Source organism: Trachemys scripta, chromosome 18 (genome assembly GCF_013100865.1).
Source record: "Trachemys scripta elegans isolate TJP31775 chromosome 18, CAS_Tse_1.0, whole genome shotgun sequence".
In the NCBI taxonomy this organism is placed as follows: domain Eukaryota; kingdom Metazoa; phylum Chordata; order Testudines; family Emydidae; genus Trachemys; species Trachemys scripta.
In genome coordinates, this window is record NC_048315.1 from 13,032,974 (window position 1) to 13,051,713 (window position 18,740).

At 42.5% G+C, this 18,740-nt stretch overlaps 1 protein-coding gene across 1 annotated transcript in view; it reads left to right on the forward strand.

Annotated features, from left to right (window-relative positions):
* The window catches only part of LOC117867745 (S-adenosyl-L-methionine-dependent tRNA 4-demethylwyosine synthase TYW1-like), a 138,412-nt gene that overhangs the window by 32,398 nt on the left and 87,274 nt on the right, over positions 1-18,740 (forward strand). The window contains exons 10-12 of the mRNA XM_034752988.1: positions 3,583-3,635; positions 7,064-7,182; positions 18,114-18,223. Of these exons, the coding sequence (XP_034608879.1) occupies positions 3,583-3,635; positions 7,064-7,182; positions 18,114-18,223 (282 nt within the window). The remainder of the gene's footprint in view (positions 1-3,582; positions 3,636-7,063; positions 7,183-18,113; positions 18,224-18,740) is intronic.

Here is an 18,740-nt window from a genome sequence, read left to right on the forward strand (position 1 = left end):
GCATAACAGTCTCCTGAGGGGTGTAATACTTTGGTCTAATTTCGGTTGTTGGGTTTAGCGTGCGGGTGCTGGGTGATGGTGGTGGCCTGTGATGTACAGGAGGTCAGAGTAGGTGATCTGGTCCCTTCTGGCTCTAAACTCTCTATGTAGTTTTGGTGAAAATAAATCTCACATTTTAAATGTTGGTTGGGGGCTACATAGATCCCCAGATACGTTGGTAAAATGTGTAATTTCCTAAAAAGATGGGGACAGACCTTCAGCAGGTGTAAAATGGCATAGCTCCATTCATAGAATCATAGAATGATAGGACTGGAAGGGACCTCGAGAGGTCGTCTAGTCAAGTCCACCAGGACTAAGTATTATCTAGACCAACCTTTTCCATGTGGCGAGCGCCGGATGACTACCCGCCGAGGACCGTGGTCGCCGGTCAAGCGGCCGCCGGTCAAGCAGCCGCCGAAATGCCGCCATGAAGCGGCAACGTCAAGAGGTGTTGCCGCCGAAATTCGGCGGCATTTCAGCGGTAGCGCTTCTTGACGTTGCCGCATTTCGGCGGCTGCTTTTCCGGCGGCCAGTAGGCGGGTGCACATGGATGCCCCGGTGGGCGCCATGGCACCCGTGGGCACCGTGTTGGGGACCCCTGATCTAGACCATCCCTGACAGTTGTTTGTCTAACCTGCTCTTAAAAAATCTCCAGTGACAGATTACACAACCTCCCTAGGCAATCTATTCCAGTGCTTGACCACCCTGACAGGATTTTTTTCCTAATGTACAACCTAGACCTCCCTTGCTGCAATTTAAGCCCATTGCTGCTTGTCCTATCCTCAGAGGTTAGAGAATAATTTTTCTTCCTCCTCCTTGTAACAGCCTTTTATGTACTTGAAGACTGTTATGTCCCCCCTCATTCTTCTCTTCTCCAGTCTAAACCCAATTTTTTCAATCTTCCCTCAAAGGTCATGTTTTCTAGACCTTTAATCATTTTTGTTGCTCTTCTCTGAACTTTCTCCAATTTGTCCACTGTAAGCTCTTTGGGGTAGGCACAGTCTCTCTCCATTGAAGTCATTCATTCTGGCCCATAGGATTTTTGACAGCCAATAGTTCATTGTCCATCAGAATAAATTTTTGTGTAACTTCTGCCTATGTAACTTGCTTTCGGCTAGTCCTTTGAGGTGCTGAGGGCTCTCTACTCCCTTTGACTTCAGTAGGAGGTGAAGGGTGCTCAGTACCTATGAACACGAATAGCCTGTTGAGTGCTGAATATGCTCAGTGGATAAAATAGTTGCACAGCCTCCTTCTGTGCTTGCAGTTTGTCATGCTGCTTTATTTGTAACTGGTACATCTGCCTGAGATTCTTACTCTCGTTTTAATTCTGCACTGACTTCATTGGGGCTGCAGGGGTGTGTAAATCAGGATGGAGCATCACCCTGAGCCTGGTTGCAATGAGATGTGCATGATAACTTCACAAGTGAAGAACATAAAATAAACACACTAATTCCGCTCTTTGATTCGCTGTGGGTGGCAGTGATTGGTTCCTTGTGCCGAATGGAATTTTATATCTAGCTCATGCTTCTGGGCAGGAAGGAGGACTTGATTCATAAACTTTTATTTGCCTTAAAAGAATAAACATCATAAACATCTGCTGGAATTAACCAAGAAAAACTAGCTAGCTGAGGTAAACCTTTGGGTCTGTGGGTTCCAGTCTGCATTGATTAGTAAAGAGCTCTGCATTTGGTCTGAGTTATGCAAGTGGGCTTTCTGAATCCCACTTATCTCTTTGTGCCCATTTCTTAGTGAATTTAAATCTTACAGACATTTGGGTATCTAAGTATATTTTTTTTCAAAGAGGAAAAAAACTTAATGTAGACTATTTAGGGTAATAGTGTTTAGAGCTTAATGAACATCTAATTAATCCCCACATCCCAATGAATTTGAAGAGATGTGTCAGTACTGTTGTGATGTCAAATTTACATTATCTTCAGAATATAGGGTTGGAGTTGTCGCTGGTGTAAATCAGCATAACTCCACTAAAGACAATGGAGTTACCCCAATTTACACCAGCTGAGAATCTGGCCACAATATCTTGAGTCCAGTTTAAAATCTCGAGGCTTCCTTCCTGCTTCTCTCCATTCCAAGCCCATCATTCTCCTTTCCATTTCCGACTCTTATCACTGTTGCAGCATGAGTGGGCTGAGGAGAGCTGGCTATGATTCTCCTTGGTCTGTCAACCTTGCTGAAGAAGATCCCCTTTCCTTGTCCAGGGGAAGAGTCACTGCTAGGCCCCTAGTTTAAGGTCTGGCCAGTTTGGAGAATGACATACACTGGCTATTTAGCGGCCTATGTGAGGCCCTGGGTTGGTCTCTGCCCCATTTTAGTGAACAAATATCATTTCACATAGGCCATTTGCTGGTACTCTTGAGTCTATGTTGAAAGGGCATGAAGGTGGAACAATCGTTCTCCTAAGGTGCTCCCTTCAGAACTGGGCAGAGACACTAGTGTGGGAGAAGCTTCTGGAAGAGGTGAGCAGAGGTGTGATAAGTCTTGTTCTGGGTATAACCTGTGCTTTTTGTTTCCTGCACCTTTCTGAAGGGCTAGATGATGCATTGTGAGACTGAAGGGTCTTTCCTACATTGACGTCTGCTTTATACCCTTTAACCCTACCCTAGAAACCTATAAGCACCTGGCCTTTGCACCATGCAGATAGTCCAGATACACCCCCTTTTGCCTAAGCTTTCCTCCTCCAGGTTTAGCTGTTCCCAGGATTATTCCTGAAGACCCCTTGTGTTCCAGACCCTATTTCCTTTTGCCCCTGAGAGAGATTCCATCCTCTGTATGGCTGGTTTGGAGCTAACTGGCTTGTTTGCTGCTGTGATTCTGCCATAGTTACAATGTGCGTATGTAGCAGATGCCTCAGCACAGACTTTGTCACTGTGCTTTGTCCTAGAGTCTGCCACTGTGTTACATGGCCCCATGTTGGGGCCACCCTCTTTTCATCAGAGGGAGACTGGGCAATATAAATATATCATCTGTAAACAATCAGCCGCCATCTTGAATGAGGTGGAGTCAGTTTTGAGTGGCATGTGACTTTCCCTCTGAGATCTGGACTCGTGAGAATAAAACAAGGCCGATGCTATCAATGAAATAACTCTAATGCAGGGAATTGCTGATGCGTGTGTGTGTGAAGTTTCTCCACCATGTTAACTTAGGGCTTGACTTGCCACACACTAACTCTTTACGTAGACAAGGTGTGACTCTCCAGCACACTAGCTCACCAAGCACTAGTTTGCTGCGTGGCCATCACTACAGTGTACTAAAAGTTCCGTAGTGCACTTTGTAGCGGGGGCTATGTGACGAGTTAGTGCGCAGCAAGTTAGTGGTGCTGCACATCACACTCTGGCTTGCAGCTCATTAGCTCTCCATGTAGACAAGCTCTAGTATCGTGTCACATCCACCATCTGAATACCTTTAATTTTTAGGGGTGGCTAGCGGGGAGGGGAGATGTTAATGCTCTGAGACTAGATTAATTTTGTGTGCCAATTACTGCAGCTTAAAATCAATTGAACTAACCCTTCCCTCTTTTCTGTGCAGGTTACAAATTGATTGGAAGCCATTCCGGTGTGAAGCTTTGTCGGTGGACAAAGGTACCTTTTTATTTTTTTTAAGGTTTTGCAAAACTAACAGAAACAAACATCTAGAGACCTAAATCAGGTGTGACCCTTCTCTGTCCAAAATAACCATTTGAAAATAATTACCTGTAACCAAACCTTAAGCTGTCTATAATGTTGTTGCTTTGCATTTTGATTTATTAAATCCCTGCTGTGAAGAGTGGAAATATGATTTAGGCAAAGACGTTGGAGCCACTCTCTAGTAGTCTCATTTTCTGCAGTTTATTCCTGTTGTTGTTGTAGCTCCTGTCTGCAGTAATATATAGCATGAAAAATAATTGGGAATGTTGGGGAGATTGCTTTCATCACAGATGCAAGGTCTTCTAAAGCAAAGACGACACATTCCATCGTAAAACTCACCTAGCTGTAGCAGGGTATTGAGACCAGTTTGTCCTTTAACTGATGTTTCTGGTTTTCTGTGGTTGTACTTCCTTGTCCTTGGATTTTCAGCATTTGTCAATCAATAAGGTGGATTTTATTTCTAAGGAGTAAAATAACTTTACTAGTGTGTTAGATTGTACAATATTGCCCTGCCCCTCCTTTAAGCCCTATGATCCTATGTTTTGTGACTGATCTAAAGGGTCTGCTCTCTCCCCTCAGTGGAAAAACATAGAATGTTATGAATTTTGCAGATTCAGTATATATTTTACTAAAACATTCTCAGAATTATAAACTCTGGGATTAAGCACTTTTATTGAACGTGCTGACACATCTGTAATTCTGGAGTCATGGCAGTGATAAATTCCCTGGTCTCTCTGTTTTTGGCGTAGTCTGTTTTGAAAAGAACTCTTTGAATGATGATTGCCAACATGGGTGGCTGAATCTAGCTTTTACTGAAATGCCTGATGGAGAAGTGTCACATCACAATATCTGCACCTGTGAATGGTTTAAAGCGCACCCTGCCGTACTGTCATGAATGTTTTGTAAGGCATATTGATCCTGCTAATGCTTTTGGTGACCACTGCATCGATTGAAAAAAGTGGGCTGTAAAATTACTTTTAAAAACGTTCCTTCTGTGGTTTTTAACATACTAGCAGGCAGCGATATACTTAAAGAAAAAGTTGTCTGACTTTGTCAGTGCTGCAAATGAAAGCGAAGAATAGAGAACTGATTTGTTTTAAAGTGCCATCGCTTCAAGCAATATTACATAAAACCCATTAAAAAGTATTGAAATACAATTTGGGAATGGATGGGGGCACTACATAGTTATCCCAAAGTGTGTGGTGTGGATCTGGCCTAAGTTGCCAGTTTCAGACTGGTATCTTAATTGATTTTAGTAGATCTAATTTAAACCAGTGGAAAGCAGAAGTAGGCCTAAGGTTTATTAATGAAAACAATCTGTACAGTGCCATCTTAACTGATTAGATGTATTTATGCTTTGCCATATTACAGAAAAGAATTGGCAGGTATGAAAAATTTGTACTTCTGGGCATCTCAGAATGTCCATCTGCACTATCTGGCTCTCTTAGATGACGTGCATCTTCTAAAATCCATACATATGGCATTGGGCAGGGACTGTGTTTTTGTTCTGCACTGTTCTGTACAGTACCAAGCAAGGGGTCCAAGGACTCCTAGGTGCTACAATAATACAAATAGTAATTTAACACCTGTTTGGAGGCAGAGGGCACAATCACCTTTTTCAACCCCCCCCCCCCCTTTTTTTTTTTAAAATCACTTAGTGCATAATTATACTGTAATGGTTAGGCGTTAGCTGTATTTTCTTTTTCTCTGAGAGGATGAAACTTTAATCTGGATCACTGGGGCTTTTTGATTAAAAGGGTTTGGTTTAAAAGTTAATCCATTATATTCCTCTTTCCCTCTTGATAGTGATAGCGATCCTGTCTCATTTGTTGTTGTTTATCTGATATGTTGTGCAAAAAAAAAAAAAAAAAAAAGTCTCTGACCCAAGCAACATACATTCTAAATAGACTACAAATTCCTAAGGGAACAGGGGTCCTCAAACTTTTGTATGGGTGACCCCTTTCACACAGCAAGCCTCTGAATGTGACCCCTGCATATACATTTAAAAACACATTTTTAAAAATATTTAACACTAATATAAATGCTGGAAATGAAGTGGGGGTGGGGTTGGAGGATGACCGCTCACGACCCCCAGTTTGAGAACCCCTGGATAGACGCTGAAAACCCAGGCTTAAGGAGATAATGCAGTCCTCCTGGAACAGACTCTTGGTGTAAAAGAGGGTTTGTATTACACCTCTACCCCAATATAACGCTGTCCTCGGGAGCCAAAAAATCTTACCGCGTTATAGGTGAAACCACGTTATATCAAACTTGCTTTGATCCACCGGAGTGCGCAGCCCTGTCCCCCCCGGAGCGTTGCTTTACCGCGTTATATCCGAATTCGTGTTATATCGGGTTGTGTTATATCGGGGTAGAGGTGTATTTAGATTAGGATTGAGAAAGAAGCAGTTTTTCAGGAGAATTAAAACAAGTGGATGTTTAATAAGGCAACCTTTAAATTGATTTTTATTACTATTTGTAGTAACTTTTTACAAGAAAGTTACCTTAAATGTACAGCTAAGTGGCGTAACCTGTTGCTTATTGATAGTGAGTGTTTTTATAAGGCTAAAAGCTTTAACAACAGATATGGTACATAATACTATTTAAGAAAAAATGTTTAAGCTCCAGCTTTGTTTGTTTCCTTCCTGTAAAGGAGAGTCGTGAATTTTCCAGCACTTATGTAAACTTTTTATATAGGCACATACATAAGCTGCTGTACACTGTGTACACTGATCTGCTTGCCATAAATTTTCTCAAATAGACTTTATCTGTCATTATTGTGACCTACTGCATTCAGTTAACCTGGCTTGTGGAATCTGTCCGTGGATGGATTTGAAAATCAAAGTGGCTGATGATTGAAAGTGAAGATCTGTTAGGGGAACAGATAAACCATACAGCATTTGATATGACCATATTAAAAACAAAAATGATGCAAAATGTAAAGAAATGCCTGTAAAGATGTTTGAGTGTTGCTGTATTGCAGTTAATACAGCATCGGGGACTTAATCGCCATTCCAATGCATTGACTCTGCTGTGGATTCTTTGGCAAAAGGAAGCTTAATTTAAGCAGCCTTATTGGTATTCAGGTTACTGAGCTAATTAGTCACAGGTATAAGTCTCTAGTGAAGTCAGTTCCATTGGAATTTTCATACATTCCTAGGTTGTAAAGCCAGAAGGAACCATTGTGATAATCCAGTTTGATCTCCTGTATAATGGGAGTAAGAATTAAGTTTGATCCATTGTCTTATTTCTTTCTATGAAAGAAGCTGAAATATGGCTGGAGTTGTCAAATCTTGTTTTTCTAGATTATTTTGCTTTTTGCATCATTTGGTTGCAAACGGTGTGTTAAACTTCTATGTGTCTTTTTCTTTTCCTGTTTCTAGTCGATGCTGCGAGGTAGAGGAGGCTGCTACAAACACACCTTTTATGGCATTGAAAGTCACCGCTGCATGGAGACCACACCAAGCCTGGCTTGTGCAAACAAATGTGTGTTTTGCTGGAGGTAAAGTACTGATGATGATTTACTTTGGTGCATTAATTGGTGTGTTTATAATCTCCTCCTGGATTCTTAGCATGAGAGAAAAACCTGCTTGCAATTCTGTAAACTCAGCATACCTATTAAAAAAAACCCCAAACAGTCATTCAAAAAATTAAATCTGATTTGTTGCGTGCTGACAGTCTGCTGAGTGCTGTGTACACGCACTTAGTAACACACAGCCTTGATCTTGCAACTGGACATGTGCTCTCATGTGGAGATCCAGTTGCAGGGACAGTACCTCAATGCCCTTCTTATTACAATTGCAAATGGGAGGTTTTTAAGTTTAAGATATTTCATTACCAAAGGCTGCTAAATTTTGCATCCAGAGTAAGAAAATATTAATATGATAAATTTGGTTTAATAGCCCTCTTTAATTTTTAATCCATTTGTATAACATTTTTAAAAGACATTTTAAAAAGATCCTTTTATAGTGCCTGAGAATTTGGTGGAAGGATTAATTCAGTGTATGTTCTTACTGTTTCGATAGTGAGAATGGGAACAATTTCAAAAGCATCTTTGAGTTTTCAAAGCATTTTTCATCTGGAAAGATGACATTTAGGCTATAAAGGAGCTAGCCAAGAGACTGAACATGCTGTGCTTTACTATGCAGCTAGTTTTTTCTTGCAATGTTAAGTCCACTAGAAAAAATACCAACCACTAATATGCCATCTCGGGACCTGATTCAGTTGAAAAAAAAAATGAGTCCGCTTCCACATGGTGCAGGGTCCCAGAAGGGTTAAATAAATGTGTTCATATGTTCTATATTGTATGAACCGTGTGTGTGTGTGTGTGTGTGTGTGTGTGTGTGCCTAAGTACCCATCCCAAGATGGATGGTCTTGTTAATAGTGTCTTGAGGGGTGTGAGCTTTGTTGAGAGCTGAAATTTAAGATAATACCTGAACTAGCACTCCTTACTCAGGCAAAAATTTCATAGTATTCAGCAGGAATTTTTTTGCCTGAGTAGAGAGGACCAGCTAGGCCTGGTGGGAAAGAACGTAACCCTCAGTATAAATAAAAACACCGAAGTGAAAATGTGATGAATGGGAGTAGATGAAAGTTATTTCAACTTCTCAACTGTTCTTTCTTCTTGTATCCCATTAACTAATTCAATACCGTTCAAACTGTACTTAGCTTGGGTATTATTTCTCCCCAAGAGCACATAGACGCCATTCATTTTCATATTCTGCCAGTGTGCTGGACCTCTCAAGATCATCCTGTGAAAACAGCTGCATTCCCCTGAGTGTCAGTTGCTCCCCCTATTTTGATAGTCTGCAAATTGAAGAGTAAAAGTATTTTAAATAACAGTCCCAGTGCAGACCAATTGATATTTTGAAAAGGACTTTGAAGATTACTACTATGTAAATGCTAAGTTCAAGCGTTCTGTACTGGCCATCCTATTTACATCAACACTTGAGCCTTAATTGGTACTGTAATCCTAAATAGGCTCTCCACACCTCATGGTCTAAAAGGACACCATGAGTTTCATATGGCATAGTTAATGGGTGTTATTTTCCCACTCTGTTCTACAGTATGTCATAACTGTTCTGTAGCTAGGAAACAAAATGTGGTTTTTCTTTTTTCTCTTTTCAAGACTTCAGTTTGTAATGATGCAGTTAATTTTGCAATGGTAACTGTGCCATTAGGAGCGATTTTGACGTGCGTGTGTAATTGTGTACCCAATCCCAACACAGATGGGGCGTAACATAAACGTAAAATAGAAAGCAATAAAACCACCCAAACGGAGCTTTTTGGTACCTCGTGTTCTATTAAAGAAAATTTAATACCGTTCCCCTCCAAAACAACTCAACTACAGTATTTTCTGTCAGCAGGATTCTGTGTCTTGAAGTATGGGGCTGAATCAGAGACGCCAAGGAAGAGTAAATTTGAAAGTATGATAATTGGGATAAATCACCAAGTGTGAAACCCGCTATATGACTCTAACTCATAGCTCTGTGGAGGCCATTTGTCACTTTTTAAAATAATGCTGGAAATGGAGTAGCACTAATGAATAGTAATGCTGAAAAACAGATTTTACTAATGGTGACAAACGGAGTGCAAGGAAATCACTTTCTAGAGGACTATGCTGAAAAACATTCTAGTTTATTTGCTGTGGGTGAAATGGGTCTAATTAGTAAGCTCTTCGGTATGAACAAGAGGAGTGTCTCTTCAGCTGTCAGGTGCAGTTAAAAACACGGATACAGATGTGAAAAACAGATGTGTAGCAACTTTCAGTGATCTAGGGTCGTCCCTACCTCGTTCTGACCAGTTTTTTGGAGAAGCTAGGTACAGCCTAGGTAGTCCAGTGATTAGGTCACTGGCCTAAAGAAGACCAGGTTTAATTCCCTACTGCACCACAGAGTCCCTGTGTGACCTTGAGCAAGTCACTTAGTCTTTGTGCCTCAGTTCCCCATCTGTAAAATGGGGATAATGGTGTTGCCCTGCCTCATAGGGCTATTGTGGGGATAGATACGTTCCAGGTTGTGAGATACTCAGATACTGTGGTAACAGGGAGCACCGACTGGTGGAACAGGCAGGCTCAGTGGTACTCCAGTACATCAGGTGGCACCCCAGAGTGCAGGGTAACCCATCATAGTTACCATTTGTGCTGTTGGAGACTCATGTGGCAATGGTTTTTGATCCAATGCTAGTAAAATATTTGTAATATGTATTTCCATCCTGACTGGCCCTGTCAGCTAGCTCTACACTCTCCCCCCTCACTGGGTTTCAGAGCACAGATTCCAGCCCGAGCCTGAACGTCTACATTGCTATTGTTAGCCCTGTAGCACAAGCCTGAGCCAATTGACCTGGGCTCTGAGACTTGCTGCTGCAGGTGTTTTTTTTTTTTTTTTTTTTTTAAATACAGTATAGACATACCCATAGAGGTAAATGATGGCTGTCCCAGTGCAGGTGGGGAAAAGGCACAAGGAGCCTCTTTCCCCACCCTGCTCCCCTGGCAATGTCTTCACTCAATGTGGGCGCTGGCTGGCGTTGGTTGTGATGCTCATCGTCCTAAAGGCCTTATGCTTGAGTGTGGCCATGGCTTGGCCCTTGGTACGTTAAACTCTGCAGCTTTGGTCTTTTTTTTTTTTAAGCGTGGTTTGGCTCACTCCATCATCTGTGGCAGCATTAGGCCTTGTGTAGACATAATGCCCAGCATTCGTGAAAGGAAGCAATTAGGGGTGCTCTGTCTTCAATCCTACTTCCATTCTGAGACAGGCAAAATTAAACTTGGCCCAGGATTTTCTAAGGGCAGTGTTCACATTGTCGTCATATGCTAATATTGTAGTCTCTTCACAGGGCTCAAGGGATAATATGCCTGTTCTTTAAGGGCTTATTCATGTCTTAGTAAAGTGAGTAGAGTTGGCAATGGGAGCAGGAATTAACCTTTAATTATTATAATACATAAATATCCCAAAGTAATAATTCACTTTACAAAAAAAAAAATAATAGTCTGTCACCATCCATTATTGTTCTCAATCTGTCCACTGTATTTGTCGTGTCTCTTCAGCTTAATTGTCTAAATGGAAAAATCTAAGTGACCAAATCTTTTAATCAGTTAGAGGAAGCGTACTGACTGAGTTTTCCGACACCGTGCATATTCTGTCATGATTACTTAGGAGATCACTAAGCAAACCTGATTTGATTATATCCTTTGGCTGAGTGTCTAAAACCCAATCAATTACTGTGGAGAGATGAAGCAGTTAAATAAATACAAAATAATAAAAGCTATTAATTGAAATCTTGAGTAGGAGGCAACCAGAATAAAATACCCTATAAAAATTAGCTCATATTTCTTCTTTTAACACTACATTGATTACAGCTGTGTCACTAGTACAGCAACCTGAAATTTTGTGGCTTGCACTCCTCAGGGATGGATTTCCTTACCGTAGTACTTGAATATCTGTATTGCCAGCCCGCAGTATTCAAAGAGCAAGAGTCCGGCCCCCGGAAACAATGAAATTTTGAAAAGAAATACATTGTGAGTTTTCAGGTTCTCAAGCTTTTCTCTGCAGTTGGGAGGGCAAGAAACGTACCTTTTAAAAACAAATCCAACAAAAGCAGACTCTCCTCTAATAACTTGACTCCAGAAGCTTGGGCTTTTAGAGAAACATTAAATATCATGATAAAAATCACGAAAGGTAGCAACACTGGAATGTAATAGAATTACATTAAATAGAATTGGAGCCTGTAAGGTGGAGAAGGCCCCTCCCATCGCCAAACAATCTATTCATTTTAATAAGTGACGTCATCTTCCTGTAGGAGTTTGTTCTGTTAACAAAAACAGGGTAATTGAAAACTAGCATTACTTAAACCCTAGCTTTAGCCTTCTACCCAGGCTTGATTTGTCCTCTAGTTTGTTTTCCATAAGACCAGACTGTCCGAGCCCCTACCTTCCTTTGCAGGTCACACTGGCTCAGTAATAAGGACCCTATGGGTTTCAGCACCTGTGTGACAACGTATAAAGGTGCTTGTTAAGTTCCCATGTGTAAGGGGGTTCCTGCCTATCACATGGGTAACCTGGGGTTGGGCTAAAGCAGAGGCATGGCTAGCCAGAGAAAGGATGTATTTCTTCCCTCTCGGCTTGCTGGAGTCTTGAATGATGGGTAGTGGCGGTGACCAAGTGTTCCAACCAGCTTCGGTCTTGTTTTTAATTTGTTTGTATTAATAACGGCAGCCTTGAGGAAAGAGCCTTGGGCTGAATGGTAGCGTGGGGCTTTAGGTTATCTTCCCCTGTTGCCAGGTGAGGTGCTGGGAGAATTCTGTCACAGGGCCTAATTCTGGATTCCTTCCACAGGGGCAGTTCAATTGACTTCAAACATGAGGATAAGCTGGACGGTTTGCAAAATATATAGCCTGGGTTTCATGCCAGCAATAAATGGTGGAAACTTAAACATGCTAACAAAAAGGTTATTTGAATGGAGAGCAGAGAATACCTTCCACAGGCCTATAGGTACAGTGGCTTCTGTGGCTGCCACCTCCATTTTGTAGCAACTTCTTTATGAGGTGCTCAGTTCGGTATAAATACCTAATTAAATCCTGCCTTGTCAAGTCCAGGCAATATAGGATGGGGAATAGGGGGGACGGACGGACGGACGGACACACACACACACACACACACACACACACACACACACACACTTTCCACTTAGATAGTATTTTCCACAAGTGCCCTACAAAGTAAGGAGTATTATTATCCCCATTGTATAGAAGGGGTAGCTGAGGTACAGCAAAGTGAAGTAATTTGCCCAGGGTCACACAGTGAGTAAGCAATAATATGCATCGAAAAAGTCCTCTAAAATCAGGCACTCTGGTCCAGTGGACAGGATACTGGATTGGGACTTGGCTTGTATTTGTGGCTCTGCCACTGACTTACTGGACGACCTTGGGCAAGTCGCTTTACCTCTCTGCTTCAGTTTTCCCCATCTGTCAAATGGAGATGATGATACTTTCCTCCTTTGTATGGACAAAAAACATGTTTGAAAAGCTAGCTGGTATCATTATTGAGATACCTTTCCCTCAACATTAATTTCCCAGTCTCAACAGCATACCAGCACTGAAATCCGTACTTTTCATCACTCCCACTCTTGTATCTCAAAACCACGATGTTTGATATCTCATACCTTTTATGTCCGTGGTGTTCTCTGTGACTATAAAACTTTTGTGATACAGTACTATGGTATCAGTAATGAATATTGTTATGAGCTGGTAAGGTATTGTTATGGGTTGAGTAAAAACCTTGTTGAGATTGGTGTGTATGAATTTACCCTGTATTTAAGATAACTGTAAGGACAAATCAATCACAAGCCACTACTTAAGACAAAAGGGTTAGGTGACCCTGCCCAGGAGTTTTGGACTAGGTGGGTGGTGAGGTTTTGCTGAGTGTTGTTTTTGGGTGGGTGTGAGGGATGGCAAAACAGACACTGTGTGTGTGAGACCTTGGGAAAAGATAGTGCTTTTGGGTCATTGGATAAAAAGGTTTGGGGCTGTAAGCTAAGAAATTGCTCTTTTGGTTTTTGATTCCTTCTGTGTTCAGAGAAGCAGGACTCTGTTCTTTCCTTGTAAATAAACAAGATTGCATCAAAGAAAATACCAGACTCCATCAACATGTGCTTCCAGCTGGAACATCTTTAGGGCCCTGAACTATGGCTAGCCGCTAAGGTCAAAAAGGCATAACAATATAATAAAGCTATTGGAAGCACAGTGCTCACTTTCCTCCACTAATTATTGCACATGGTTGGTGAAATGGCACTCAGTCTTGCCAATCCATTTTTGACAGAATGCTAGAAACAGTCTGAGTTGATTTTGAAGGAGAAGCTTCCATGTCTCCTCATTCTTGTTAAGAGGGGAGCAGTTGTTATGTTGATTGCAATGCACATTTCCTTAGGGAAAGAATATTCGATACACTCGGCTGAATTCTGAGAAGTACTTTGTTTTCTTAATGCATTTCAAAGGTCTCTATTAGAAAAAGCATGTTCTACCAAATTACATGGCTCTTAACCCCAACTCTTTCCCCTCCTCATCCCAGCCCCCAAAATAAAACAAACAAAAAGAAATGTATAGCACAAAACCATCTTTGCTGACAGAGTAAAATTTTTGCTGCTGATTGAAGCTAAGGGTGGATAAATGACATGCCCGAGTCCACATTGAGAGTTAGTAGCAAACCAGGAATATGTTCTAGGAGTCTTGACTTTCAATCCCCAACCACTAGACCATACTTCCCCATACTGTCTGTAGAAGCTTCCTATTGTTGGTCTCCCACTCTGAGTTACCTAGGCAGGCAGACACTGGCACTTCAATTTTTTTTCCCTGCTATTTGTTTCTTTATAATGGACTGCGCTACTTTTTCACAGTGGAAAATAACTCCTTGTTCTGTAAAGGTTTGCAGTAAATTCACTGACCTTTTTCCATTTTAAGCAAATAGTGTTTATGGAACTTGCCCACGGTAGTAAACTAGCGGTTGCTTTATCGTAAATATTTACACCATAGGAGCATTCATCTTTCTGGGAAAAAGTTATGATTAATTGCCAGGGCCCTTTGGGTAGTATTGGTAAATGATATAGGTAGATCAAGGGCCTGATGAGAATACAAATAAGGTTCACTTGTAGGCCACACTGATTTGCTGAGGGACCGCTAGAATGATCTGAAAACTCCCTGTTGTGTTCAGGTGATGTCTTTCATCAGTTTCTCATAGCAGTACACTATAACAATCATGCCTTATATTTTAGAGTAGCAGAGCAGTCTCTTAAATAAATGTTTTGACTCTGAAAGTTCTCTAATACAATAGGATTTTTCCCCTTTGTTTTGAGTATGGTGTGTTAGTGCTGGAAGGGGAAGAAAGTCCCTGTAGCAGATCACTGACTCACTGCCGCGGTGCCTCCTGCTGGTTGCCTCGGGAATTAGCTCAATTCAGCGCTCGGAGCGCCCTCTGCTGGCCGGTGTCTCGCCTGCCTCAGGGCCCCGTGTTCCTCCCGGACCCTGGTGCCCTTTACCTCAGGGTTCTGCCCCCAGCAGTACCCCCACACTCTGGGTCTCCCCTCCTAGGGGAACCCCCAACTCTCTACACCCACCTTGCCTCAGTGGCTATTGCCAGTCATCATCTAGCCCCCTTTCTCTGGGGCAGACTGCAGTCTGTCATAGCCACGCATCACTGGCAAGGGGGTAGGACCAGCTGCCTCTGCCTATCCCCAGGCTGCATCTCTGCAGCCCCACTACCTGCTTAGGCCTTAAATGAGGCCTCAGCCTGGGGAGTTGCCAGGCTGGAGCTCCCCAGCTCCTCTTGCCCTCCCCCAGCACTGCTCTGCTTCCGGTACCCTGAGCTCCCAGGCAGCTAGGTCCTTCCCACTCCAAGGCTGGAGTGAGACTGACCCCGCTCCTCCCTTAGCCCTTATATCAGGGCCAGCCGTGGCCTGATTGGGTGTGGCCACAGCTTTGGCCGTCTCCCCAATCAGCCTACCTTTTTTCCTAGGAGCGGGGTAACTGCCCCGCTACAGTCCCCTATGATTACCTGCTTAAATTTGATCTTGGACTGTTCTTAAGACCGGGGTAACTAGTCGGGCACATGTTCTAGGACACCTTAGAGCCTGCTGGTGAATGAAAACGAGAGCGTGAATTATTGGCTCTGGCAATAACTAGGAAATGCCATCTCCAAAGCCATGAAATATGCTTTGTGTCCCCACTAAAACTCCATACGCCAAATAAGCCACTTGTAGACATGACCCAGTGTGTTTATTAAACAGTTAGCGTATTAAAAAAATCAAGGCCTGTGAGACGCTTATAATTAAGGGGAGTCTGGAGTCCCTCAAGGATCTATCCACTTCCTGCCAAGTCACCCTATTAAATATGGCTGGTACAAGCGATGGAGTTAGACATGTAAGAGTTGTATAAATACCTTTTTAAATTTCACCTTCACAAAATTTTCCATGTTGGCAGGATAAAATATTGTATTTTTGGAGAAACTCAAGAAGAATAAAGCTGCTTTTGGTTGAGATTCACTTTTATTTATGCATTTTCCCTTTGTGAGAAGTTAAAGATGCTTCAGGCATCAGTGCATGCATTTGTTCTTTACCTGAACGAGAAGGATATTTGGTCCAAACAGGCACTTTGGCCTTGTGCTAGGTTGAGAATCAATTAGTTTGGCTCTGTCAAAGTGTGAGGTTGAAGGGTTTTTCTCACTTAGATCCCTTTGACGTTGGTAGAAGTCTTTTGATTAACTCAATGGGCTTTCAGTCAGGCCCTTAATTCTGGCCTGCGATCTCTTCCTTCCCTCTTTTAGCCACATATTAGATGTTATGCATGAGCTCTATGTAGCTGGAAGACTGAGGAAGGCAAGTGGCCTTGAAGACTATAGAAGAGTAATATCAGAGTCTAAGTTCTGCAGGTCAAAAACTACTTGTCCGAAATGATCCTTATATCAGCATTTCCTTGAGCAGTGTTTTGCACAGTAACCTGAGCTGTGAATGCTCTATGGATAGAAGGTGTGATCCTGTATTCCTTGCTCACTGTTTTAATCCATCAGTGCTGTTGCATGAGATCCAGTAAGGTATTTTGTTCCCTCTACAGCGCTTTAAATTTGTTCTGAGAGCTGTACTGAAATTGATGGTGCAAGTGCTCAAATGAGAGAACAAACCGGCAGCCTTGTGAATACGCAGGCAGCCTTTGTGAATTTCAGATCAGTTCAAAACATGAACAGAGGATGGGGGAATGCACAAAATTAGTGGAGAAACTTTCATTTTCGACCTTCTAAAAATAATAGAGTGTGTTTGAAAACAGAAGTGTATGTGTGTGTGGTTTTTATTTTTTAAAGACCATTTTAGGGCCTGATTCTTCATTTTTTTTGTCTGTTTGTTGATACCAAGTTAACCCCCTGAATTCAGTGGAGTTACTCCACTGTTGTAAGGGAGAACAGAATCAAGCCCATTGTCTAGGACACCTTTCTGTGTTGTTACTGGTATGCACAACATGCATCACTTGTAGTAAAGGGAAACGATGCTTGATGTACTACCTTTTTGTCTGGCAGTTAGGATGCCTTTGGAGTTTTGCACAGTTGAGTTTCGATGGATTTATAGTATATCTGGAAATCTAAGGGAGAGGGTGAAATATAATTGCAGGTGCTTGGCCTGTGGAAAAGGAATCAGTGCAGGCAAATCGGTTGAGTACAGCTGCTGAGACATTGATATAAGTGCCTTTAGGTGGGTGGGCTTTCCTGAGCAAGCTGCTGCATTGTGGTCTTACTCCAGCTCCGTCTCAAATAACTGACTGATTGTTTTGTTTGCCGCTTACTTCAGTGTGGAGAACTAGTACTTTGTTAGGTTTCAATAATCCTTTAATACTTTAAAAAAAAAAATCTTGTAAGCAACCGGCGAAGCCCCCACCTGAATAAATCTAGGAAATTAACTGGATCCATCATAAATGCATCTCTGATCTATTGCAAGTTACACTGTCCTTTTTTTTTATATTGAATAACAAAGTCTGCTCTTGTCCATTTTACACTGGAACTCACAGAAAGGGTAAGGCTATTGTGTTAGAAACAAATCACTTCATTGTCAGCTGAGGATAGCATCTGTACCTACAATATATGGCTAAATGGCCTGGGACTTGCCTCCTTGAGTGTGTCATACTGCCACAGCTGCACTCATTGGAGATGCTAGAGCTGGATCCCCTTGATTTTAATAGAGGCATGGTTGGAGGCAGAGTGTTCCGTTGGCCGCTGAACAAACTTTTGCCCATGGTCCAGAATAGTTAGACTTGTGGCCTTCAAAGTGTGCTGCAAGGCCCAGCTTTCTGCCTGGGGAGAAGAGAAATTGAGGCATGGGCAGGGGAAGGCTGTGCCTCCCCCAAACGGCCTGGTGTGGCCCCATCCACGCTCTGGTCCCCAGGCCACCACCTGCCTGCTTCCAGTTACCTTTCTGCTCTTCTGCGGCCGAGAGGCTGGGTCAGGCAGGCTGGTGCAGTTGCACACAAGGCTTAGGGCTGGGGCTTGCTGGGGTTGATGGCGCTTCAGCTGCACCCACCTGGTGTGCTTGGTTTGGGGATGCTCCTGCCGCCCAGCACTGGGGCACTAGCGTTCGCGAGGGTGTGTTCGGTCCGGGCTCTAACGGGGAGAGGGGGAAGGGCAGAAGGGGACGGGAGGGGGAGCAGCCAGGGGCTAGCCTCCCCCAACAGCGTGTTCACCCATCGTCCATGAATTGAGGGCTGATGGAGCTGGCTGCTTTGTTAGAAAAGTCCCATATATTTATTGGGTTGTGCGAGAGTTGGAGTTGTTTTGGGGATTTGCAGCTGGCTTTTGTTATATTGTATTGTTTTTTAAATAATGTCAGTGGTGCAAAGATTGGCAGGTGGGCTCATTCTTGTGCGTTATAAATCACAATAAAAAAATCCAATATTTCTCTTTTCAGGCATCATACAAATCCAGTGGGCACAGAATGGCGGTGGAAAATGGACCAACCCGAAATGATCTTGCGGGAGGCCATTGAAAACCACCAGAGCTTGATCAAGCAATTTAAAGGTAATTTAAATTTATTTCTTTTAATGAAGCTGTAAAGCAGAAATCAGAACAGACACGAACTAATAAAGTGTGGATCAAAAAATGTCTAAAACGCTAGAAAAGAAACATGAGACTAGTAAGGGCCCTCAAACGTACGTAACTATGAAATTTTTATGGCACATTATTTATTGTTGTTTTTTCCCCCAGATGATTTGTCTTGTTTACATCCTTAGAACTCAACTGCTAGTTGCTGCCATGAAAGAGCTGAAGGGAGCTCTTTCTCATATATGGTAGCAGGAGTAAGATATATGGTTTTTGGACAAAGGCCCCACAGTGGGTGGGGGCAGACTGGGTGACTACAAATCTTGACCTTGCTGTATAAAAAGTAAGTAGAGATAAGAATGGAAGCTGCCCATTAACCTGAGCAGAAGGAGTGCCATAGAGCCTCAATGGAATGAGCTCTGCAGGGTATTGGCTGCATTTTCTCTCATGTTTATGTACCTGGTTTATGCACTTTGAGGGTCTGATTCCCCCAGAA